The 24,285-nt window shown below is 44.8% G+C and overlaps 4 protein-coding genes across 4 annotated transcripts; 3 read left to right on the top strand and 1 right to left on the bottom strand.

The window, feature by feature from the left end:
- The first annotated feature begins 4,458 nt into the window (after window positions 1-4,458).
- Window positions 4,459-5,425, top strand: LOC136507089 (disease resistance protein PIK6-NP-like). Its single transcript, XM_066501927.1, has 3 exons — window positions 4,459-5,010; window positions 5,075-5,320; window positions 5,390-5,425. Exons 1-3 carry the CDS (start codon window positions 4,459-4,461, stop codon window positions 5,423-5,425), a joined length of 834 nt encoding a protein of 277 aa, XP_066358024.1.
- LOC136509148 (disease resistance protein Pik-2-like) lies at window positions 5,188-10,027 on the top strand. Its single transcript, XM_066503972.1, has 2 exons — window positions 5,188-5,320; window positions 8,163-10,027. The coding sequence occupies exon 2, from the start codon at window positions 8,329-8,331 to the stop codon at window positions 9,517-9,519; it is 1,191 nt and encodes a 396-aa protein (XP_066360069.1). The 5' UTR covers window positions 5,188-5,320; window positions 8,163-8,328; the 3' UTR covers window positions 9,520-10,027.
- Window positions 10,028-10,201: 174 nt separating this feature from the next.
- On the top strand, window positions 10,202-10,918 carry LOC136507088 (uncharacterized). The gene has a single exon (XM_066501926.1). The coding sequence runs from the start codon at window positions 10,202-10,204 to the stop codon at window positions 10,916-10,918; it is 717 nt and encodes a 238-aa protein (XP_066358023.1).
- Window positions 10,919-18,646: 7,728 nt separating this feature from the next.
- Window positions 18,647-21,597, bottom strand: LOC136509209 (probable apyrase 3). The gene is made up of 9 exons (XM_066504032.1): window positions 21,304-21,597; window positions 20,716-20,844; window positions 20,301-20,357; window positions 20,079-20,171; window positions 19,735-19,940; window positions 19,531-19,622; window positions 19,223-19,437; window positions 18,930-19,119; window positions 18,647-18,803 (listed from the first exon to the last, which is right to left on the bottom strand). The coding sequence occupies exons 1-9, from the start codon at window positions 21,595-21,597 to the stop codon at window positions 18,673-18,675; spliced, it is 1,407 nt and encodes a 468-aa protein (XP_066360129.1). The 3' UTR covers window positions 18,647-18,672.
- Between the last annotated feature and the right edge of the window lie 2,688 nt (window positions 21,598-24,285).

Below are 24,285 nucleotides of genomic sequence, written 5' to 3'. Positions count from 1 at the left end.
TAGTTCGTGAAATTTAGAAATTTGACTACGGTAGCACTTTCGTTTTTATTTAGCAATTAGTGTTTAATCATTGACTAATTAGGCTCAAAACGTTCGTCTCGTGATTTTCAACAAAACTGTGTAATTATTTTTTTTCGTCTATATTTAATGTTTCATGTACCTATCTAAGATTTGATATGGCTACCGTAGAATTTTTGGGAACTTAAACACAGACTAGTCCGCGCGTGTTCCAGGCTTACAGAGATGACAGAGACGACTGACAGGCTGATAGCTACGCCCCCAGATCCGGGAGTTAAATAGTCCGCGCGTGTTCCAGGCTGACAGACAGCCTTTTCGGAAGACCGTAAACGATCGTGGATTATTTACTGTTGATTTTGTTCTTGACTAGAAATTTATGATCGTTTACGAGGAAGCGAACAGGCTGAGAGATGACAGAGACGACTGACAGGCTGATAGCTACTCCTACAGCCTACAGGGATCCGGCTGGCATCCAGGACAAAGTGCTGCCTGGCTGCCTGCCAAGAGGCCTGGCCGTCGTCAGTGCAGGATCAAGCTCACAGTATCATAAGGTGATAGTTCATGAAATTTGAGAATTTTGTTACTGTGGCACTTTCGTTTTTATTTGGTAATTAATATTCAATTATGGACTAATTAGACTCAAAACGCTCGTCTCGTGATTTTCAACCAAACTGTGTAATTAGTTTTTTTTTCATCTACATTTAATGCTCCATGCACATATCGTAAGATTCGATGTGATGGGTACTGTAGCATTTTTTTTTTACTAAACGCAGCCCCAATTGCCCACCCCCTGCGTGGAACACGCGCGGACTATTTTAACTCGCCGTCGCCGGTAGCAGGTCTCTGGCGGCGTATTTTAACTCCCGGACCTAGGGGCAGCGCAGGTCTCTGGCGGCGTAGGGCTGACGCGACCAGATGCGAATCACCTGGGTGCGGCGCAGGCCTTGATCGTGAATTTGCACAGGAGGAGGCAGGGGATTTTTTTTGAAAAAAAAGCCGGTAGGTGGGGAGCTTAAGCGCAAAAATCGTGTCGCCTCTCACCCCATCCATTGGTCGGTAGTTTCTAAGTTTTCACAAGTTGCTTAGTTTGCACCTGATATATTGCCTTTCTTCAATGGGTCATGATTGATGCCCATAAGGATGGTCGTCATAGATAAATAAAAGGTAAGGATTTTTGGGAAATTTTGCTACCGGACATGCAAAGTGACCCCTCTTTGCTAGCGGACATGTAAAATTTGGTGATTTGCTGGTGGACACTCTGGTTCCTTACAAATTTGCTGGTGGATACCCCATCTAATAAAATATTAATTTCTAGCTGCTGTGGAGAGAGAAGGGCGGTACAATGTCAAATTTGCCCCTGCCCTTTCTTCTTCCCCATCTGCTCCGAGCAGCACCGCGTCCTCCCTTCTCCCTCTCCGAGCAGCACCTCGGCCCCGCAGCGCCACCGTCGACGGCGGCTGTGCCCCTCCTCCGAGCCGCACCGTGTCCTCCCTCCTCCCTCCTCCCTCCTCCCTCCCCCTCCAAGCAGCACCATGGCCAAGCAGGGCCACCACCGGCATGGCCACCGTGGCTGCTGCAGCTAGGGGCGCTGCTGGGGCGGCGCGGCCACCCAGGCTTCCTCCCCGCGTCCACCACACCCGTGTGGACCGAGCCTACACCCGCCAGCCGCACCCGCCCTCACTCAATCTGTTCATCCCGCACGCGCCGTGTCAGAGTTGCGGCGCCATTGACGGCCTGCACGTGAAGCTCGCGACCCGACTCTCTCCTCCTCTCCTCCGCCCCTATAAAGAGCGCCCTCGGACTCCTCTCTGCTCGCCGCGTCTGCCTCGCCCTCCCGAGCTCCCTCCCGCACCGCAGCAACCACACTTGCCACCGCGGCCGCCATTGACGACCGGCTTTTAAGTTCCGCGATCCGGCCATCCTTCCCCTCTCCGCCCTATTTAAGGGAAGCACCGGCACCGTGATCGCACGCCGCCACCACGCCTCCCCTCCTCGAGCCTCCTCTCTTGCTCCAGTGCCTCGAATCGCCGCCGCCATGGCCGACCACAGCTCGAGATCATCGATCTCCCCGTGCACACCTCCTTTCGCCACCCCGTTTCCTCCATTGGAACTGCAGTGGCATGGCACGTCCGCCCAACCCCTCAAAGGCCTCGATTCAAAGCCGCAGCACCTTCCCCTGTCCTCGCCGGAGCTCCAAGCCGAGCCATCGCCGTTGCTTCTGTCTTCCTGGACACGAAAGCAGCGAACCATGACCGTCCGATCTGAGATGGGCAGTTCAGATCCTATGTTGACCACCGGTCAACCAGTCAAAGGTGAGGCCACATCACCTATATGAGCCAATCCTATCGCGTCACGTAGCCGTCAAATGCCACATCAGCTGAAGTCAAGCTCAGGGATCACAGTTTTACCGTGCGTGGGCCCCGTGCCGCCGTGGCCAGAGGAAGGAGACCAAGGTAGAAGAAACAGCCAGGGGCAGAAAGGACATTTCCTGTGCTTCTCTCTCCTCGAAAGCCCAGAAATGAATATTTTATTCGGTCCGGTGTCCACCAGCAAATTTGTAAGGAACCAGAGTGTCCACCAGCAAATCGCCAAATTTTGCGTGTCCGCTAGCAAAGAGGGGTCACTTTGCATGTCCGGTAGCAAAATTTCAGACAAGAGAGTTAATGTATTTGAGAACATATCAAACAATTGGCCTTTTGGATTTCACTGAAATGATGAAGCCAACAAATAAACTCCATGACACAAGATACCAGAAAGGCATGTTACCATATATGTAGCCACCATCTCCCATTTCCATGAATTGCTCTTATATCTTTATGAAATCATGTCTGGCTTGAAAATCAATTTTAGCAAAAGCAAGGTGGTTGTGATTAATGATTATAACAACTGGGATCATCAATATGTTAATCTAGTTAACTGTCAAGTTGGCATCTTCTTTTTGAAATATCTCGGAGTGCCTATGAACCCAAGTAGACTACACATCATTGACTGGCTCCCACTTAAAGAGAAAACTGCAAAAAAAAAAAAAGGCTAGAGCAGAGGCGGCCACGGACGGACATAGGTAGCCAAGTAGGGTTGGTGCCTGGTGGTGAAGGGCCGATCGAGCGTGGGCGGCGGCGTATGCCATAGTGAAGAAGCCAAGCTCGAGGAAGAAACGACTCCTGGTTTCTTTAGGGCGTGTTTAGATGTAAAATTTTTTGGGTTTTGGCTACTATAGCACTTTCGTTTGTATTTGGTAATTAGTGTCTAATTATGGACTAATTAGGTTTGAAAGTTTCGTCTTGCGATTTCTCATCCAACTGTGCAATTAGTTTTTTTTCGTCTACATTTAGTACTCTATACATGTGCCGCAAGATTCGATGTGATGGGTACTGCGCAAAAAATTTTGGGAACTAAACAAGCCCTCAGTAGTTAGGGCGTGTTTAGATGCAAAATTTTTTGGGTTTTGGCTACCGTAGCACTTTTGTTTGTATTTGGCAATTAGTGTCTAATTATGGACTAATTAGGTTCGAAAGCTTCGTCTCGCGATTTCTCACCCAACTGTGCAATAAGTTTTTTTCGTCTACATTTAGTACTCCATGCATGTGCCGCAAGATTCGATGTGATGGATACTACACAAAAAGTTTTAGGAACTAAACAGGCCCTTAGATAGCAAGCCCAAATTGTTTCTCAAGGGAGAAACAATTTTCTCTTTTTTTTTCTTTTTCTTCGTTAAATCACTAATCATATTAAACTTTTTGCTGACATGAGAACCTGTTAAGGGCTGTTTGGATCAAAGGGCTAATTACTAGCTAGCTAAAAATTAGCTCTAGTCCATCCAAATAGGAGGACCAATGGATGAACTAATTTTTTAGAGTCTTTAACTAGTTATTAGCTAGTCAACTATAGATCATTTTGGCTAATTTTAGTCCAACTAGTAACTCACCGTGTGGATCAAACATGCTCTAAATGCTATGGAAACTAATCATAGTTTCAATTTAGGACTAGCCTATTGAATGTTTAGCCTAAAAATAATTGCGGCCTCGCCTCCGACCACCTCAACGCGCGCGTAGATGCTCTGGATATTCGTTTCACGTGACAGTCTCAAGTCTCAACGCGGCGCCGCTCATGGCGTTTGGCAGATAGCTCGAGGCACCTGCCCTAGTCGCCACGGGGCTCATATGACTGGACGCCAGGACAGGACAGGCCGGTGGGACGAACACGTATTTTGATCGGGGCAGCCACGCCCACGCGGTGTTGAGTTGCGAGTCCACGCACCCCAGTCTCATCGCGAAAGGCCGTTAGACTGAGACCTCCACTCCTCAGCAGCTCAGCTCCAGTGTCCAGGCCAGCAGCATAAATTTCTCCCCCTTCTCGTTCGGTTGTGCGGCACAGCACACTGCTTGTGGCTCTTTTTGTTACATTACACGGACACGGAGAAAGAGACAGTGAGAGAGAGCTATGGAGGGCGCGGCGCAAACCTTGCTAAGCAACGCCGGGCGCCTGCTGAGCAAGAAGTACCAGCAGCTCCGTGGCGTCGGCGGCCAAGTTCTTGAGCTGCGGGACGAACTGGAGGCCATCAACGCCCTCCTCATCATGCAGTCCGAGGCAGAGGATGGGGCCGTGGACCGCTTCCTCCAGGTGTGCATGAGGCAGCTGCGCGAGGTTGCCTACGACGCGGAGGACTGCATCGACCTCTACACACTCCGCATCGAGTCCCGGCGGCCCAACGACGGCGTGCGCGCCTGGCTGGGACGCCTGCTCGGGACGCTCCTGTCTCGCCGCCGCCTCGCCGGCCAGATCGGCGCCCTCCGTGCCCGCGCCGTAGCAATCAGAGAGCGCCAGGCGCGGTTCGGCGTCAACCGAGACGCTCTGCGCCGCTGCTCCCCTCCTTTGCTGCCTGCTGCCCCCATGCCAGTGTCAGTGTCCGCTCCATCTAACGACGCCGCCGACCGCCTCCTGGTCGGCATCGCGGAGCAGGCTCATAAACTGGCTGCACGGCTCAAGGCGCCGGTTGGCGACGAGGGTGAACGCAAAGGCTGTTTTTTCCATCGTCGGGTTCGGCGGCCTTGGCAAGACGACGCTGGCCGCAGAGGTGTGCCGGCTGCTGGAAGCCGAGTTCCCGTGGCAGGCGATGGTGTCGGTGTCTCAGGCCTTCCAGCCGACCAGGGACCTCAAGCTGTTGCTCACCAACTTTCTTCGGCAGGTCGTCAAGCCCGAAACAGCTGACGACAGGGGCGAAGAGGCTGCCCTGGGTGCAATCCACGACATGGATGACAACGGGCTAGCCAAAAAAACTCGAGGAGCTTCTCGCGGACAAGAGGTATATAGACTATATACAGAGCTTAATTCTTTTTCTTCTAGTTACAAATTCTCTAGTCACTTTCAACAGCATCCTGAATTCCTGATTGATACCTGGAGCTATTAGAAAATTGGGAGACTTTAAGAATAGAAGTCGCCTCCCACGATTTCTATCAGTAAGGACGACGCTTAGTTTCTGGAGCTTTTGGGTGGATGTCAGGCTTAAGAAAAAGCTGTGGACAACACAGTTTTATTATTTAAACAAAAAAACTAATGTTTTAATAATAGTATATCTTCAAACGAATTTTTTTTATTCAAAGTATGGAGAACTATTTAAGTTAAACCTTGATCCAACATCGAGGACCACCGATGATGCATTTTACTCTATCTATGGTCACGATGGTTAAATATGTATCTCTTTTCAGGTTTTACCCACCACTTCCACTTATAATTGAAAAAATGGGACCTAAATTAATATTTTAATAAGTGAAGAGCATATGGAATTAATGGTCCATGGTATCAGCATTATTGATTAATTTTGTTATTATAATGGTATATACTCCCTCCATCCCAAATTATAAGTCATTCCAAGAATCTTGGAGAGTCAAAGCTTCTCAAGTTTGACCAAAATTATAAAAAAAAATTACAAAGATTTATGACATCAAATAGGTATACTATAAAAATATAATTAACAAAGAATCTATTGGTACTTAGTTGGTATCATAAATGTTATTATCTTATTATATAAACTTGGTCAAACTTGAGATGTTTTGACTCTCTAAGATTCTTAGAATGACTTACAATTTGGGATGGAGGGAGTATGTATGTTTGAAGTAGGTATGTGTTCTTTAAGCTAGCTTTTATGCATAAATGCATAGGTAGGTAATTTATTAAAAGCAAATATTGGATCGAGTAACTAGGTCCATTTTTTTAATAATGAAACGTTGATTATTTGCACAAGCATGTGTCTGGGAACTTTGAGTTCATTTTTGTATCTAACAGTAGAAAAATTAGAAATATGTTAGATCTAATGGTTATTGTAGTAAATGGCGATTATGAGTTAAATGGTGTCGGGTTCATAAACCCGGGGTCCCTCATGGACCGGCTTCCAGCAAAGGCTCGGCCCAGCAGACAACGTTGTGAACCAACGCGCAACTCTTGGGCCGGCCCAAGAATCTAAACGACAGGCTAGAAGGGTGATCCAATCTCCGACCGCAAGGCCTAACTGAGGAGGAATGGCGCCTGCTTACGACTCCGGCCCGCCTCTCCGACCGGAGCGCTCGCTTCGGTCTCCAGCCCGCCTCCAGACGGCCTCTCCGACCGGAAGGCCTAGCCAAAACACCACTTCCGACTCCAACCCGCTTCTCCGATCGGGAAAACGCCGAACCCCTGCTCACTGCTCTTCTCCAACTAGCCAATCAGAGCCGACTGGGACCAACCGACCGACCAGGGACGTCCGCTCGGTAAGGACTAGGAAACGGACGGAGAAAGTAGGGCAGGGCGCATAAGTCAAACCACAATACCAGGGACCGTACCCTGTGCACCTGCTAGACAATACCCTGCTACCCTCCTGGCACGACATAATCCAAACAGTGTTGTAGGCGTCGACATTTTCTGTAACAGTGTTGTGGGCGCCATCAACTCCCATACCAGACAAACACGGTAAGGCTCCCCCCACATGCCTCTGGGCATCAACAGTGTTATGGGCGTCGGTATTTACCTTACCAGGCAAACACGGTAAGGCTCCCCCTATATGCCTCTAGGCATCAACAGTGTTGTGGGCGCTGGCATTTACCTTACTAGACAAACGCGGTAAAAACCCCTCACATGCCTCTGGGCATCAACAATATAGCAGGCATCGACATCTGCTATGCCGGAAGAAGACAACGCAACCTCCCACGTGCATCTGACATTAAACAGTATTGTGGACGCCTACCATCATCTTGTACCCGCCGGCGTGGGCAGCAAGACTTAGCAGCATATGTACTCTCTCGCCCTCTCACTTGTAAGGCCATCCCCTTCATCTATAAAAGGGGATGCGCTCTCTTCCAACAAAGGATCGATCAAGTTCACTAGTACACAACAACAGAACCACCAGGTTCCAACCACAAGCACACGTTCAAACACTTAGCACATAGCGGAGCTTCCGTCACTCTCGGCCCATCTGACCAGAGTCTAACCAGACCTCTTGTACCCCCATCTTTCTCCTTCTCGTTTGTAACCCCACTGCAAACTTTGAGCACCTGGGCTCAGGAATAAAGTCACCGACCGACTCAAACTGGACGTAGGGCACGTTGCTTGAACCAGTATAAACCATGTGTCATTGAGTGCTAGGCCACATCCGATCACAACGTACGTCAAAACTATAAATATTTACGTGTTGGTCACTTTCTGCACCGACAAATGGTATTATGTTCTGAATACTTATAAGAATCTATAATGATTATTTTTTTCTAACATGGATTAAACACGGGGCTTCAAATTAAAGGAGCTTCCAATTAATACGCACATTACAAAAATAGACTTCCCATGGTAATTCTAATGATACCATATTTACAGCATCTTACTATTAGTCTTCCTCTTAAAAGTCCACATCAACCCTAATTGGAAGTATAGCGCCTCTAATAATTGTCACTATTAGATCTATTCTAATTTTCTAATTACCACATCTGACATTGTGAAAATAGCCGAAAGTTGCACCTTAAATTTAATTCGAAATTACCCACCTCTGCTATTATGATAACCTTTTTCTGGAAAAATAAAGAGACTCCACTAAACGTTCCCATACATTTTGCACATGCAGGGTCATTAATTGCCTTATGGATATAGGACTAAACTAACTATACTATGCATGTTTAAACCAGGTACCTCATAGTCATTGATGATGTTTGGACCGCACGAGCATGGGAAGCAATCCAATCCAAGGTGCCAGAGAACAACAAGGGTAGTAGAATCATCGTGACCACTTGGATAGAAACAGTGGCCAATGCATGCAGTCCTGGTACTGCTAGTGGCCATTGCATTCATAAAATGGAACCCCTTAAGCTTGAAGATTCCAAAAAGTTGTTCATCAGTGGAGTGTTTGGCTCCATGGATGCCACGTACCCTAAGGAGTTTGAAGATGTCATGGGCGACATCTTGAAAAAATGTGGTGGGCTGCCATTGGCCATTGTCAGCATTACTAGTGTCTTGATAGGGTACAAATCACCTGGAAGCAAAGATAAGTGGGATAGAGTCTGCAAATCACTTGGTTCTCATATGGAGATCCACCCTACCCTTGAGGGGATGAAGTATATAGTCACACTCAGCTATAATCACCTCCCTCATGATCTTAAGAGCTGCATGATGTACTTCAACATTTTTCCAGAGGACTATGTGATCAGAAAGGATCGACTACTGAATAGATGGATGGCTGAAGGATTGGTTCATCAGAAGCGGGGGTTGACTATGTGGGAGGTTGCAGAATCTTACCTGAGCGAACTCTTGAGTAGGAACATGATTGAAGAAGCAGGCCATTTGGAGGGTCATGAGTGGAGGGAGCAAAGATATAGGGTGCATGACATGCTTCTTGAGGTCATGGTGTCCAAGTCTTTGGAGGCTAATTTTCTTAGTTTGCATGGAGGGCGGTATAAGGGGATGTTGTATGACAAGATCCGTTTCCTCTCAATCCATGCTGACACAGAAAGTGTTGATTCTGTAGCAAAGAGAAATGTTAAAGGCCGCAGAGGCGAGGATAATTTGAACATGCAGCATGTTCGATCACTGAGCTTGTTACAACTCCATAGGCAACACAAGCTCCTAAAAAATCTAGGCAACTTCGTCCTCTTGAGGGTGCTTGACCTAGAAGACTGCAAGGGAGTATCAAACAAGCATGTGAGCTATGCCTGCAATTTATACCTACTTAGGTTCCTAAGCTTGAGACGCACAAATGTAAGCAAGGTGCCTAGGCAGATCGGCAATCTACAACATTTACAGACGCTTGATCTAGCTCACAGGCTCCTTACTGAGCTGCTAGAAACTATCACAAAGCTAGAGAAACTCAAGGACATACGGTTCTCCAACAAGGATGATTTTTGGGGTACTGTGTGGACTATGCCCCGAGGAATAAACAAAATGAAGGCCCTACATGTGTTATGTAGGGTATGTCTTGGGAATGACTCTAAAGTTGCCCAAGATGTAGATGAACTAGATCAACTACAAGAGTTAGGGCCTGTTTGGTAGAGCTCCGGCTCCAGTCAAAACAGCTTCAGTTATGACTTCACCTGTGGAGCAGATTCAATCAGAGAGCTGGAGCAGTTTTTATGACCGTTTGGCAAAAAAACTTCTTCTAATAGTCCAAAAGGATGAAATGTCTGTAAACCCTTTTTCTTTTTTCTCTTTTCTTTTTTTCCTTTTTCCTTTTCTTTTCTTTTCTTTTCTTTTCCCAACCTTATCTCATCGGTCAAACCACCGACGCATCCAACCATCCGTAGCCCACGACCTATCTGCATCCAGCCATCCGCATCTCTTCAACCACCGATGCCCGACGGTCGCCTGCATCCGCATCCTCACGTCCGACGGCATCGGTGACCTCGTTGGAATGCGCCTGGCGGCTCCACGCGGCGTCCCTGTGCCCCCAACGAGCGCTCGCACAACGGTGGCCCCGCACGGCGTCCCGCCCCCGAGGGATCGCCCCTCGGCGACTCCAGTGGCCCCGGCGTTTCCGCGCTTGGCGGTGCCCGAACATCCTAGCGAGGGCAAATCCGCCCGTCGCCCTACGCTGGGCCCACGGGAGCAAGCGGAGCCTGTGGAAGCTATGATTTTCTAGCTCCCACGCTCTCTCTCCTCTTCTCTCAGCGGAATATCCACGACTCCGAGCGCGAAGCCGTTTGTGTTGCCCCCGTTTGGTTGAAGAAGCACAAAAATGGCTCCGGGAGCTGCCCAGGGAGCTGTACCAAACGCCCCCTTAGGCTTGACCATCGACAGCAACAAGACCATTGATGAGGAGGTTCTCGAAGAGCTTGCCCTGTCCATAAGTAAGATGCACCCCCATCGGTGGCTCTTAATAGGACAACCTGGAAGTAGTGACGACGATGGCAAGATACTGAACTTTCTCCATCACCTGCCAACACCACCACGACTCCTCCGAACCCTTTGGATCACCTTCAATGGGTTGCCCAGGTGGATCGGGTCACTCGCACATCTTGTTAGTTTTACTATGGTGCGTACAACCCTTATTGACGATGACCTCTTTGGCGTGCTGTGTATGCTGCCCAACCTCAAGACTTTGTGCGTGGGTTGGGAATGCTATAAGGACCGTGACGAGCTGGTTGCATGCGCCATCCACAAATTTCCGGTGCTCATACTTGGAGGTCATCTACCCAAAGTTATCCAATTCGAGGAAGGATCCATGGCAATGCTTGAGATGCTTGAACTGGGCTTCGACTCCAGGTCCAGACACGTGGCGGAGGGAAGCATCGTTGGCATTGAACACTTGACCAGCCTGAAAAAGGTCACGGTCGATGGTGACAAGGACAACCGTGCACTATGCCACGCAATACTGGAGCAGCTAAAGGCAGCGAATGATAGGTCCTCGAGGTCCAACTCCAACCAATTCCAAATTGCAGTCAAATATTCGTGATTGTCTTGTCGTATCGCCTTATTTACTGTTCAAAATATCAAGATTGGTTGTCCGTGTATGTTTGTATCTAGTACTGCTACTTTATTTCCCTCTTGAATGTATCTTAAAAAATAAATTCCCTTGTTGGTGTGCAACCAAGTATTTGTGTGACTGTGTACACAGTTGTTTCAATTTGTGATTCAAGTGATCTCGGTCGTTGTGATTTATATCTATATCTATATCTAATACCAAAGAGATAAAATTTCTGCCACTAATAATTTTTCGTCCAACCTAAAAATCCTAAAGTGTCTCGGCTTCGACAATCATGGAACCATCTATTTTTCTTTTTCTTTTTTTGGCATGGAATATGATTCCGTCCGAGTGTCCTTTTCGGGTTCCTTTTTTGTTTCTTTCTGTCTTTCTCCCTCAGATGGAAACCCACGTTCAGTTGTGTACGTGTTTTTGTCTCCATTTTTTATAAACAAAAATAATAAATAACAAATATATAGTATTATGTATATTTAAACTATTTATCCTTCTCTATAATAAATAATCCGTGACTGAAATCTTAAATAATTTATCATCCAATCTATAATATATATATATAGTATTAAAGATGAGAAATTTCTTTTTATGTTGCTTTTAGAAACTCACTTCGGGCTCGAGTTCATCCTCCACATACATGTCAATAAACCTAATCCAAATTCGATACGATAAACATACCATGTCTTACGCGCGCCCTATGTGTTCCATATGTGATCTAACGACTCATGATCTGTGCTCATACGAGTTAGAACAACTCGTGTCCAATATATGAAGTACTATTCCAAGGTGTATCAGATTCATGGTTCCGTTGAACGTATGAGTATGTTTGCTAGTATAAGAAAAAAATAGAACTTTGTCAGCTAACGACGGATGCTCTGACCTTATCCGGCCACCCTTCCTGCTCTCCCGCGTCGCAAGAGGTTCTTCTCGGCCGGGCATATATATACACGCCTCTGTACCTGGTCCAATTCTTTATTGGGTGGGCTTCGGCGCGTGTAGTGCGGCTTTCCGACCGTCGACCGTTGTATCTCGGTTTCCATCAGATATGTGAGTAGTCCTACCCGTGGGCGCCCACCACGTCACCGCAACAGCCTCATGCATGCAAAAGTCGATTGTCCCACAGGAGTCCACAAGCCTCCGTTAGTGGAGTGTTTGGCTCCATGGATGCCACGTACCCCAAGGAGTTTGAAGATGTCATGGGCGACATCTTGAAAAAATGTGGTGGGTTGCCATTGGCCATTGCCAGCATTACTAGTGTCTTGGTAGGGTACAAATCACCTGGAAGCAAAGATAAGTGGGATAGAGTCTGCAAATCACTTGGTTCTCATATGGAGATCCACCCTACCCTTGAGGGGATGAAGCATATAGTCACACTCAGCTATAATCACCTCCCTCATGATCTTAAGAGCTGCATGATGTACTTTAGCATTTTTCTAGAGGACTATGTGATCAGAAAGGATCGACTACTGAATAGATGGATGGCTGAAGGATTGGTTCATCAGAAGCGGGGGTTGACTATGTGGGAGGTTGCAGAATCTTACCTGGACGAACTCTTGAGTAGGAACATGATTGAAGAAGCAGGCCATTTGGAGGGTCATGAGTGGAGGGAGCAAAGATATAGGGTGCATGACATGCTTCTTGAGGTCATGGTGTCCAAGTCTTTGGAGGCTAATTTTCTTAGTTTCACTACCGGAAACAGTAGATTTGCCGAGTGTCAAAAGATTTGCCGAGTGCATTTCATCGGGCACTCGGCAAAAAAGTTGTTTGCCAAGTGTTTCAGAAACCACACTCGGCAAAATAACGGCACTCGGTATACCAATATCTTTGTCGAGTGCTGAAAAAAGAACACTCAGCAAAACAGAGACACTCGGCAAAAAACCGCCACGTAGACATCTGTTAGTTAGTGTGCCGGCCATTAGGAGTTTGCCGAGTGTCCGTTAGTGACACTCGGCAAAGAAGTAAGTTTTCGGTAGTATTTGCATGCAGGGCAGTATAAGGGGATGTTGTATGACAAGATCTGTTTCCTCTCGATCCATGCTGACACAGAAAGTGTTGATTCTGTAGCAAAGAGAAATGTTAAAGGCCGCAGAGGCGAGGATAATTTGAACATGCAGCATGTTCGATTACTGAGCTTGTTACAACTCCATAGGCAACACAAGCTCCTAAAAAATCTAGGCAACTTCATCCTCTTGAGGGCGCTTGACCTAGAAGACTGCGAGGGAGTATCAAACAAGCATGTGAGCTATGCCTGCAATTTATACCTACTTAGGTTCCTAAGCTTGAGACGCACAAATGTAAGCAAGGTGCCTAGGCAGATCGGCAATCTACAACATTTACAAATGCTTGATCTAGCTCACACGCTCCTTACTGAGCTGCTAGAAACTATCACAAAGCTAGACAAACTCAAGGACATACGGTTCTCCAACAAGGATGATTTTTGGGGTACTGTGTGGACTATGCCCTGAGGAATAAACAAAATGAAGGCCCTACGTGTGTTATGTAGGATATGTCTTGGGAATGACTCTAAAGTTGCCCAAGATGTAGGTGAACTAGATCAACTGCAAGAGTTAGGGCCTGTTTGGTAGAGCTTCGGCTCCAGTCAAAACAGCTTCAGTTATGGCTTCACCTGTAGAGCAGATTCAATCAGAGAGCTGGAGCAGTTTCTATGACCGTTTGGCAAAACAACTTATTCTAGTAGTCCAAAAGGATGAAATGTCCATAATACCCTTTTTCTTTTTCCTTTTCTTTTCCCAACCTTATCTCATCAATCAAACCATCGACACATCCAACCATCCGCAGCCCCACGACCTTATCTGCATCCAGCCATCCGCATCTCTTCAACCACCGACGCCCGACGGCCGCCTGCATCCGCATCCTCACGCGGCACGCCCGACAGCATCGGTGACCTCAGTGGCATGCGCCCAGCGGCTCCACGTGGCGTCCCTGCGCCCCCAACGAGCGCTCGCACAACGGCGGCCCCGCACGGCGTCCCTGCGCTCAGCGGCGTGGCTCCTGCCCCCCGAGGGCTCGCCCCTCGGCGACTCCAGCGGCCCCGGCGTCTCCGCGCTTGGCGGCGCCCGAACGTCCCAGCGAGGGCAAATCCGCCCGTCGCCCTGCGCTGGGCCCACAGGAGCAAGCGGAGCCGGTGGAAGCTACGATTTTCTAGCTCCCACCCTCTCTCTCCTCTTCTCTCAGCGGAATATCCGTGACTCCAAGCGCGAAGCCGTTTGTGTTGCCCCCGTTTGGTTGAAGAAGCGCAAAAATGGCTCCGGGAGCTGCCCAGGGAGCTGTACCAAACGGCCCCTTAGACTTGACCATCGACAGCAACAAGACCATTGATGAGGAGGTTCTCGAAGAGCTTGCTCTGTCCATAAGTAAGATGCACTCCCTTCGGTGGCTCTTAATAGGACGGCCTGGAAGTAGTGACGACGATGGCAAGATACTGAACTTTCTCCATCACCTGCCAACACCACCACGACTCCTCCGAACCCTTTGGATCATCGTCAATGGGTTGCCCAGGTGGATCGGGTCACTCGCACATCTTATTAGTTTTACTATGGTGCGTACAACCCTTATTGACGATGACCTCTTTGGCGTGCTGTGTATGCTGCCCAACCTCAAGACTTTGTGCGTGGGTTGGGAATGCTATAAGGACCGTGATGAGCTGGTTGCATGTGCCATCCACAAATTTCCGGGGCTCACAGACCTGATACTTGGAGGTTATCTACCCAAAGTTATCCAATTCGAGGAAGGATCCATGGCAATGCTTGAGATGCTTGAACTGGGCTTCGACTCCAGGTCCAGACACGTGGCGGAGGGAAGCATCTCGTTGGCATTGAACACTTGACCAGCCTGAAAAAGGTTACGGTCGATGGTGACAAGGACAACCGTGCACTATGCCACGCAATACTGGAGCAGCTAAAGGCAGCGAATGATAGGTCCTCGAGGTCCAACTCCAACCAATTCCAAATTGCAGTCAAATATTCGTGATTGTCTTGTCGTATCGCCTTATTTACTGTTCAAAATATCAAGATTGGTTGTCCGTGTATGTTTGTATCTAGTACTGCTACTTTATTTCCCTCTTGAATGTATCTTAAAAAATAAATTCCCTTGTTGGTGTGCAACCAAGTATTTGTGTGACTGTGTACACAGTTGTTTCAACTTGTGATTCAAGTGATCTCGGTCGTTGTGATCTATATCTATACATAATACCAAAGAGATAAAATTTCTGCTACTAATAATTTTTCGTCCAACCTAAAAATCCTAAAGTGTCTCGGCTTCGACAATCATGGAACCATCTTCTTCTTTTTTTGGCATGGAATATGATTCCGTCCGAGTGTTCTTTTCTGGTTCCTTTTTTGTTTCTTTCTGTCTTTCTCCCTCAGATGGAAACCCACGTTCAGTTGTGTACGTGTTTTTGTCTCCATTTTTTATAAACAAAAATAATAAATAACAAATATATAGTATTATGTATATTTAAACTATTTATCTTTCTCTATAATAAATAATCCGTGGCTGAAATCTTAAATAATTTATCATCCAATCTATAATATATATATATATATAGTATTAAAGATGAGAAATTTCTTTTTACCGTTGCTTTTAGAAACTCACTTCGGGGCTCGAGTTCATCCTCCACATACAAGTCAATAAACCTAATCCAAATTCGATATGATAAACATACCATGTCTTACGCCCTATGTGTTCCATATGTGATCTAACTCATGATATGTGCTCATACGAGTTAGAACAACTCACGTTCAATAATAGTATGAAGTACTATTCCAAGGCGTATCGGATTCCGTTGCAACACACGGATATATTTGCTAGTATAAGAAAAAAAAATAGAACTTTGTCAGCTGACGACGGATGCTCTGACCTTATCCGGCCACAACCTCCTGCTCTCCCGCGTCGCAAGAGGTTCTTCTCGGCCGGGCATATCTAGGCCATGTTTAGTTCCCCAAACTCCTGAATTTGGCACTATGTAAAAAGAAGATTTCCCGTCACATCAAACTTGCGGTACATGTATGAAGTACTAAATGTAGACGAAATCAAAAACTAATTGGACAGTTTGATTCTACTTTGCTAGACGAACGTTTTGAGCCTAATTAGTCAATGGTTGGATAACTATTATCAAATACAAACAAATGCTACAGTGCGCAACAGTGAATCTGGCGGCGCCGAATTCGCCCAACTAAACGTGGCCCTATACACATTGGCGGATCCAGGGGGGGGGCTGCAGCCCCCCCGGGAGAGTGATTTTGCCTTGATATTACTGTAGAAAAAACGTGATTTCATCGTTAATCTTCGACATTTGTTCTAAATCTCTATTGATTAGCCCCCCCTGAGGTGCTCATCCTGGCTCCGCCACTGCCTATACACGCCTCTGTACTTGGTCCAATTCTTTATTGGGTGGGCGTCGGCGCGTGTAGTGCGGCTTTCCGACCGTCGACCGTTGTATCTCGGTTTCCATCAGATCTGTGAGTAGTCCTACCCGTGGGCGCCCACCACGTCACCGCAACAGCCGCATGCATGCAAAAGTCGATTGTCCCACAGGAGTCGACAAGCCTCCATTAGGCCGTCCCCAACGCACCAGCATGTATAGCAAGCGGCCTTGCAATGACACATAGGCTCGGATGCCATCTGGAAGAGAGAGGTAATGGGATGATGGAGGCTTCGCAGTCTCTCAGCAGAAGAACCCAAAGTCTCGTCAGAAAAAAGCATTAGCCTGGCTAGAAACGAGAAAGGAGGATGACCCTTACTGGTGGGTAAGATGCAAAAGCAATTTCTTGAAAACGACATTTGAGGAGAGAGAGAGATAGCAGTGCGATCAAAAAGTAAATAGGATATGTTGGTCTGCGTCGTAGAATTTACTGTCTCAATTTATACGGATCTACGTGGAGCACATCTTTTAAGGTGAGGCCAACAATCGTCCTGCCTGCGTTGGTTTTGCTCTAAGAACGATTCCGGTCGTCGATGGTTATATCTGGCGTCTTTGTGTCGTGTCAGCTGTACCTGAGCTGAGTTTGTGTCATTGTGCTTGTGTGAAATAATCTTCCAACCGAATGATTTATATCTCTCTAAATACTAAGTATGCTTGGTTGGTGTTGTACACATTATCATTTTCTGTTGTTGGTCTTCCCAATCTGGTTTATTCCAGTTTTTTATTGCTATGACATTTTGAAACGAACAAGGCATGAACATGGCATGAGAGCTGCCAATTAAATTGACAAGACCGAACAAACAACAGGATATTACAACAGAAAAACAACAGCTACAAAAACTAAGTAGGATAACTGAACCAACAACAACATGCTTGCACCATGAGCAACAATCACAACAGAGGCAACATCTAACCAAGAGCCAAAGAAATTTTTGTCACCACGCGTCGCCAAAAAGCATGACATTTTAAACCTATCGATGGATTGAGAAGGTCCGACACGGTGGCAAAAAATCCATTAAGCGGTATGTATAGTCTTGCATTGTATCATTGTTGAGCTTCATATCATTCCCAACAATGCCCAAATCTTTTAACACACCGCATATAGTGCAAGGCATGCACATTGATTAAATGGCGATCTATCGTAGGAATTGTGATGGTATCTTGCTATGTTGGTCAATGGTGAAGGAGACAATTTGTTGGTTCTGATGTGCATGTGCGGTGTTTACAAAGATAGGGCCTTCACATCATCCATCCTAGTTGTAGTGGTAAAAGAACATGTTGCCTCTGTCAATGAATCCTCTGTCAACCAAGGCTCTTCTGCCTTGACCTTAATTGTACAATGGATAGGGTCGTCTTTGTGGGCAGTGACAAAGATAGTGTCCTCAATTGTGACTTGTGCATCTGGAACAACTTCCTCATTATAACTTATCAGATGTATCCTCTACTAGAACAACACCCTTAGCAGAAGTGGCGACCCGAAGCCATATCCGTTGAACATTAGAGGTCACTTACGGCACCTCAATGACCTACTCCATGGGCATATTTTGGTGAATCTCTTTGTCAAACAGCCTTGTGCCGATTCTGTAGCCATCTCATTGATGGTCAGCAGTGTGTCGAGCCCTCCTCTCAGAGGTCCACTATGCTTCAAGTGCATATCAATGTTCAGATCAGTGGCTGACGCATACTTAAGATTGATAAAAAAATATTTCTTTCTTTATTGATTAGGAAAATCATATTTTAAAAGGTTCATGCTTTACATAGATTGGATCATAGGCCTTAAATATCAATCGTTAGAGTCCTACTACAGCGGTACTACATTATGTGATTTACCTCTGTTACAAATATAGTATCATATCGGTCGGTACCTCAACCTTTCTCTTTTGCTCCTTTCCTCCCCTAATCGTGCCCCTCCATGGCCACCGATACTTGGTCACAAGTGGTTGTCTAGCTGGTGTAACGTAGTGGCAAGGAGGGCTCGCGCAAATTAAGCAAGGGGTCCACAAGTTCTATATGCCTCACTTCTAAAAACACTTAGTAGGCAACTGTAAATTAAAACTGTCCGAAAGTTATAAATTAGATGATCATGATTGAGTTGGGATGGAACTAAGTTAATGTCAGCATGAATCATGGCTGCCCCTCACAATGAAATTATTGTAATACGTTGGAGAACACATATATATTGAAAGATATAAAAGCAATTTATACTTGAATACACACTACTTCAGTTGTTGACCCCTTGTTAACATGCTCTCAGGTTGTGCTGTTGCCTGTAGGCCCAAAGCCTATCTCATGCAGATCCATGCCCCTTTTTGGGTGACAATGCCTCAATGGCAGTACCCAAAGGCCACGCAGCTTCAACGTAGTACTCTCCATGCTTCACCTTCGATACCAATGTGACCTTTTTTATTGACTTTAGGCCTACACAAGCACACAACAATCACATGAATTACATATATACATGCATGATGTGTAACATCCTATTTTACTACAAAAAAGTTTCTTGCATGTGGAGTAAATAATATTCAGAACTAATTCTCTACTAACCGAAGCCGTCTACGAGCAATGTGTACTGGTAAGTAAGATCCATGCACAAGTATGGCACATGGATGTCCTGAACACTGGGGTATGCAGCTTTTGCTTCTTTAACACTCATTTGGCAAACCTTCTTTGCAACAACTCTAAACGCAGAAGGGGTCGACTTTGCACTGGGGAATTTCCCGTCTATGATCCCAACCTTTTCATATGGAGAAGAAAATGTTAACATACATACTGTGGCTTGCACACCTTCCAATTACATATCGATCATAATTTGAGGAATTATTAGTTTTAATTAATACCTGTGCAGCCAAAAAGTGAAAGCTTGATGCAAGGTAGAGGTTGTCCTGGCCAGCTCCACCTCCCCCATTCCACACACCATTGAAGGTGCAACTCTTTGTGTTACATGGGGCACTCAGGTTTAGTGCCTTAGTTATCTCTTCCCTACATTTTGCATACATTGCTCCTTCAGGTGAGGCGGTTGCATCATATTGCTGCCCATTGTATGTGTAGTTACCTTTTTTAAAACATAGGGAACATTACATTTAAAAATTATAAAATTCTTGAAATAAAAATAAAATGCTTGTATGAGCAAGGTCAACATACACACCTTTGAATCCACGCAGCATGCAGAAACTAAATTGTCCACACTTTGCATTTAGAATCTTTACTCGAGCTGCAAAAGCACCATAGTGCAAGTAGCTGCAAGAAAATTTAAAGGTTCTCGGTGACCACTCCTTGTATATATCGCCTTATATAATTAATAAAATTGACAAACTAGCCTTTTATCCAAGCTAATGCGATGAATTCAGACCTGTGAGCATAGATGTTATAGTCTTTCCCTTTAAGATACTCTTTTGTAACATAGCGATCATTTCCATCCGGTACTTTAGGAGCCTTTGCGGCATCATTTGCAGAAATGGCATAGGCCATTTGCAAGGATCCACCTCCCATGTCAACTACACCAACCGTTTGGGAGTAATCCCCTCCCAGTTTATCCAACAGATAATTTAGAGCAACCTACACCATCAAATGCCATACGCTAGCAAATTGTAACAATAGACATATATACATACAACAAATAGTGTAGAGTGTGCGTGAGTGCATGATGTGGAGGGGGTGTCAATATATGCATGGCTGCCAAAAACTAAGTCATACCCATAGATAAGACCCTTCTTGATATCCTTCAATAACATTGATCCAATCAGGGTTGTATTGGAATTGGCTCTTGGTGTGGACAAGATCCCTAACCTGTATGTAATTTGGAATATCTTTAATTAGTCCTTCGGTTAATATATATTATCATGTTCATGTCTGCTATGATGGTGTGTGCCAAGTGCTGATACAAAACCCATAGGTAATTAAGATGCAATATATTACCGCTTCAATAATCTTGTCGGCTCGTTCGTCTCCGATAAGTCTCAACCCTGCAGTTGCCTAAAGATTCGATTGGTACAATAAAAGAAAACATTAGGGATACACAAAGAACCTGTTGATATTGCTAATTCTGGTGGATATATAGCTTCACACCAATTTTGCTTTGATTAGTTTTCTTCGGTTTTTCCACTATTCAAATTGCACTATTCAAATTTATTCTAGTGCGCAATTTTCTTTAAAAAAAAAGGAGTGTGATGATCCATTTGTTTGTAAGTAGACCACATCACCTATAATCTTATTACTGTACCTTGTCAACTGGTGACTAGAGTCCAGAGGAGGATATATGCATTTCATAAATGATTCAATTATATTGACAGTGTTTCACTTAAGAAAAAGGTAGGAATTTGTTTTCACGTACTCCAAGCTTAAGAGGGGTTTTCTCCATTAGCTGCGAAGGGACAACTCTCTTGGCCTTCTTGACGAGAGGTAGTATGGAGTTTGCGGCCTCTTGGGGTTGCCCAGCATATGAGCTTAGCCCAGGCTTCACCTGCACCAACAAATTAACAAGGTCGAGGACATGCATGATGTTACATTATCTATCTAAATCCACGCATAAATGTATTGTACTTGTACTACCTATACTCCTATAGGGAAAAACTTCGATAGAGACAGTCCTCATGGGACATCCGTTGGCACCTACCACTAATCGATGACACGTGTGCATGCAAAATTATCTAACACATACGTGTATTGGATGATTTTACATAGACACGTGTCGTGAATCCGTGGTAGGTGCTCACGGTACATTGTGAGGACCATCCAACCAATTTTTCCCTGCAGCATGCTCATTGCCCAATCAGTAACAATAACATATATACTCTTTGGTTGCAGTGTACACAACTACACAAGCACTGGCAGCTGGTTTTCTTGTACTATCAGCCAACGGGCCAAAAGAAAACGAGAGAGGGAAGAAAACGGGTTCGTCGTTGTGCTGATGAGGCTATACCTTGGCGAAGAACTCGATGGCGTGGCCAATCCCGACGAGGTCCATCTTGTTGTCGAACCTGAAGACGTGCATCCGGGTCCCCGTGCTGCCGGCATCGAAGATCACGGCGTACCTCCCCGGCGGCCCAGCCGCCGCCGGGGCATTAATACTCTCCGCCGGCTCGTCGGCGTCGTCCATGACGAGGAGACCCGCCTTCCGACCAAGCACCGCATCGGCAAGGATCGCGCTGGGGTACAAGGAGGCCAGTTGCAGGAGGAGGAGGAGGAGCACTACTGCTGCCACAGGCGCTGCCATTGCTACTGAGTCCTGTGTGCTCTTGTCGGTCCATCCAAGAGGTACCCTGCTGGACTTTTAAACTGTCGCTCATGGGAGGTTTTTACGTGGGAATCATCAACGACCTCACTGGTTACAGCCATGAGCCATGTCCCATGTGTAACTTGCAGCTGGTATGATCAGTGCCTACGCAAATAATCGAGATGATGAACACCATAAAGATAATAATAATGATGAAAAAGGATCTAAATACACATCGGCACATGGCTCCTCTACGTTATAGGTTATAGTTAGCATATATTCCGAAAGAGTTTAGGGGCTCATGCTAATGTTACATAACTTGCTCTGCAAGCATTTCACCAATCTCTCATGGATAGCACGTTCATGTTTAATTATGTATTTTTCCCTTAATAACTTTATTAGCTGCTTTAAGAAAAATGCATGCATGTGTCTTTCTGGCTTTCCATGGTGGGTCTTTTTACCAAAAGGATCATGTGCTCCAGAACAAAGTGGAGGCCTTTCGTTCGTTAGATTAATCAGATTATTACGAACAGCTTACTAAAAAAATCAACATACCTTGCCTTGTGCTTCACTGTGATCTTCTATGTGAGATTACGTGGTGTATAGTTTATTACTGAAATGCTTGTCTGGAATAATAATCCTTTGTGTGCATTTGGTTTCACCACGGTGCTTTACTGCCCTGAAATCTGGTAATGCTTTTCAAATCTCAAAGCTTGGTTGTTTCAACAAAATCAAAATTGGATCTCTAACTTCAGTTCCTCTAATGTCCTAAAACTAGAATCCAGAGTTTTGAAAATCAGGTTCCTTCATTTTTTTTTCTAGTTTGATATCCAAAATAAAATTGTGAAAATTTGGAGTTACTCAAAATATCTAAGGATTTAAAGTACTGGTTTTGAATTATGTCGTTTTAAAATCTAAATTTGACAAACTATTCCATCAAGTTGTGCTCATACATGGGGTCGAATTTTAGGCACGGTTCGCCTAAATGGTCATTTGGGCCATTTAAACAATATTTAAACCATAAATGATGATCAACCTTGTTGTTTAGTCCCTAAATAATAGTAAAATCTGTTTTTTGTATAAATATTTTTGAACTTTACATATATAAATTGTATATTTAGTATATTTGAATGTGCATACTTTCTTGTATATTTGAACTTTACATATATAAATTGTATATTTAGTAATACTATACAAAATGTAACAGCATAAAATTTGCTTCTCATGAAATAGAGCTAAAATTATTTAATTTTGTATTTTTATGCTCATGAGAACATAGGAAATAATATTTTTTTATTAAATTAAAATTTATCTTAAGGTAGAAACATGTTGGTTGCAATCATGCCTATATATATATATATATATATATATATATATATATATATATATATATAGAAACACAAGGTGCCACCGGCATGATTGCAACCAACATGTTTCTACCTTAAGATATATATATATATATATATATATATATATATATATATATATATATATATATATATATATATATATATATATATATATTAAATACGTTTATGAGACGAGTATCTATCTTTAGAAATTTTCTAGCTTTTTTCTAGAATTTGATTCGTACCTCTTTGACCTTAATCTTTATGTTCCACGTTCCCAACAATCTTTTCTTGAGCTCCAAATATTTTGTCTGAGTTTCTCGTCTTTCAATTTATCTCTAGGATTTTTCTAAGCTTCGGAGTATTTTTCATGATATAAATGGTAATTCTAGACTTTCTAGAATTATTTTTATTTCATGATATTAATAAATTTTGAAATTAGAAAAATCCGAGCCTAATTTTTCATCGACTCTCAAAGCCCATGCCTTTATTTACTAATGGGCTTAAATAATTATTTAGGCCTATTAGTGGAGGTGGATGGTGCAACATCAATTAATACCATATTGCTAGTTGATGTAAAGGTGGGGAGTTTTTCTCCCTTTATATATGTACCAACCCCTTAGGCAAAGCACATCAAAACTATCGTAAGGGGAGCCTCTAGTTCGGCAATCCCAGATAGTAAACTAGATTTTCTCCTTTCTACTACGCTAGTCTTTTTCAACAAGTCCGGGCGTCACCGTTGATCCACTGCTTCGTCGATCCACCGCTTCTCTGCCGTCGGTGAGAAACTTTGCGCCTTCCACATTTCGTTTCTTAATTCGACTTTGACGTTACCACTACGCCGATCTTATGGTTAGACTGAAACTCCAGCCAGCTCTCCAATCATGTACCTCACAGGCTGCCTTGTCTTCTCCCTGCTTGCGATGCTTTCGGCTGTCCAACCGACGACCGTGTCTATGACAGCCGGCCATGGCTGCAGCCGACCTACTGCTTCCCTGCCTTGCAAGCCTGCTTTGCGATCCGTCCTTTGTCTTCCTACTGCAACATATGCAAACCTTCAAGCAAATAGCACCGTGCATGCATGTCAATAATGCAAGCTAGCAAGCGCTGATGAGTATGTAAGCTTAGCAACGTACTCTTCTATCCAGAAGCGAAGGTTCCCCTTGCCACATACTTATGTGTTTCTAATTAAATATTAATTTAATTAATATCTATGTAATTAGTTTTCCAAGTAAAAGAAATTTAGGGTTTTCACATCAATCTTTTATAAACACTTATTAATTTGATTAACGACAACTTAAATATGTTTTCATTAATTATGATTTCTGTAGTTTAAACT

This window comes from Miscanthus floridulus, chromosome 15, assembly GCF_019320115.1.
Source record: "Miscanthus floridulus cultivar M001 chromosome 15, ASM1932011v1, whole genome shotgun sequence".
NCBI classification, from domain to species: Eukaryota; Viridiplantae; Streptophyta; class Magnoliopsida; order Poales; family Poaceae; genus Miscanthus; species Miscanthus floridulus.
This window is presented reverse-complemented; position numbering and strand designations above follow the sequence as displayed.

What these genes read in the sequence shown, in the direction of transcription:
- LOC136507089 (XM_066501927.1), top strand. Translation starts at nt 4,459, where the DNA reads ATGGAGGGCGCGGCGCAAACCTTGCTAAGCAACGCCGGGCGCCTGCTG. An exon ending in CTGCACGGCTCAAGGCGCCG is followed by an intron (nt 5,011 to 5,074) that starts GTTGGCGACGAG and finishes GGCCTTGGCAAG; the next exon opens with ACGACGCTGGCCGCAGAGGT. An exon ending in GAGCTTCTCGCGGACAAGAG is followed by an intron (nt 5,321 to 5,389) that starts GTATATAGACTA and finishes CACTTTCAACAG; the next exon opens with CATCCTGAATTCCTGATTGA.
- LOC136509148 (XM_066503972.1), top strand. Translation starts at nt 8,329, where the DNA reads ATGGAACCCCTTAAGCTTGAAGATTCCAAAAAGTTGTTCATCAGTGGA.
- LOC136507088 (XM_066501926.1), top strand. Translation starts at nt 10,202, where the DNA reads ATGGCTCCGGGAGCTGCCCAGGGAGCTGTACCAAACGCCCCCTTAGGC.
- LOC136509209 (XM_066504032.1), bottom strand. Translation starts at nt 21,597, where the DNA reads ATGGCAGCGCCTGTGGCAGCAGTAGTGCTCCTCCTCCTCCTCCTGCAA. An exon ending in TATAACATCTATGCTCACAG is followed by an intron (nt 19,623 to 19,734) that starts GTCTGAATTCAT and finishes ATTTTCTTGCAG; the next exon opens with CTACTTGCACTATGGTGCTT. An exon ending in ATTGCTCGTAGACGGCTTCG is followed by an intron (nt 18,804 to 18,929) that starts GTTAGTAGAGAA and finishes GTGCTTGTGTAG; the next exon opens with GCCTAAAGTCAATAAAAAAG.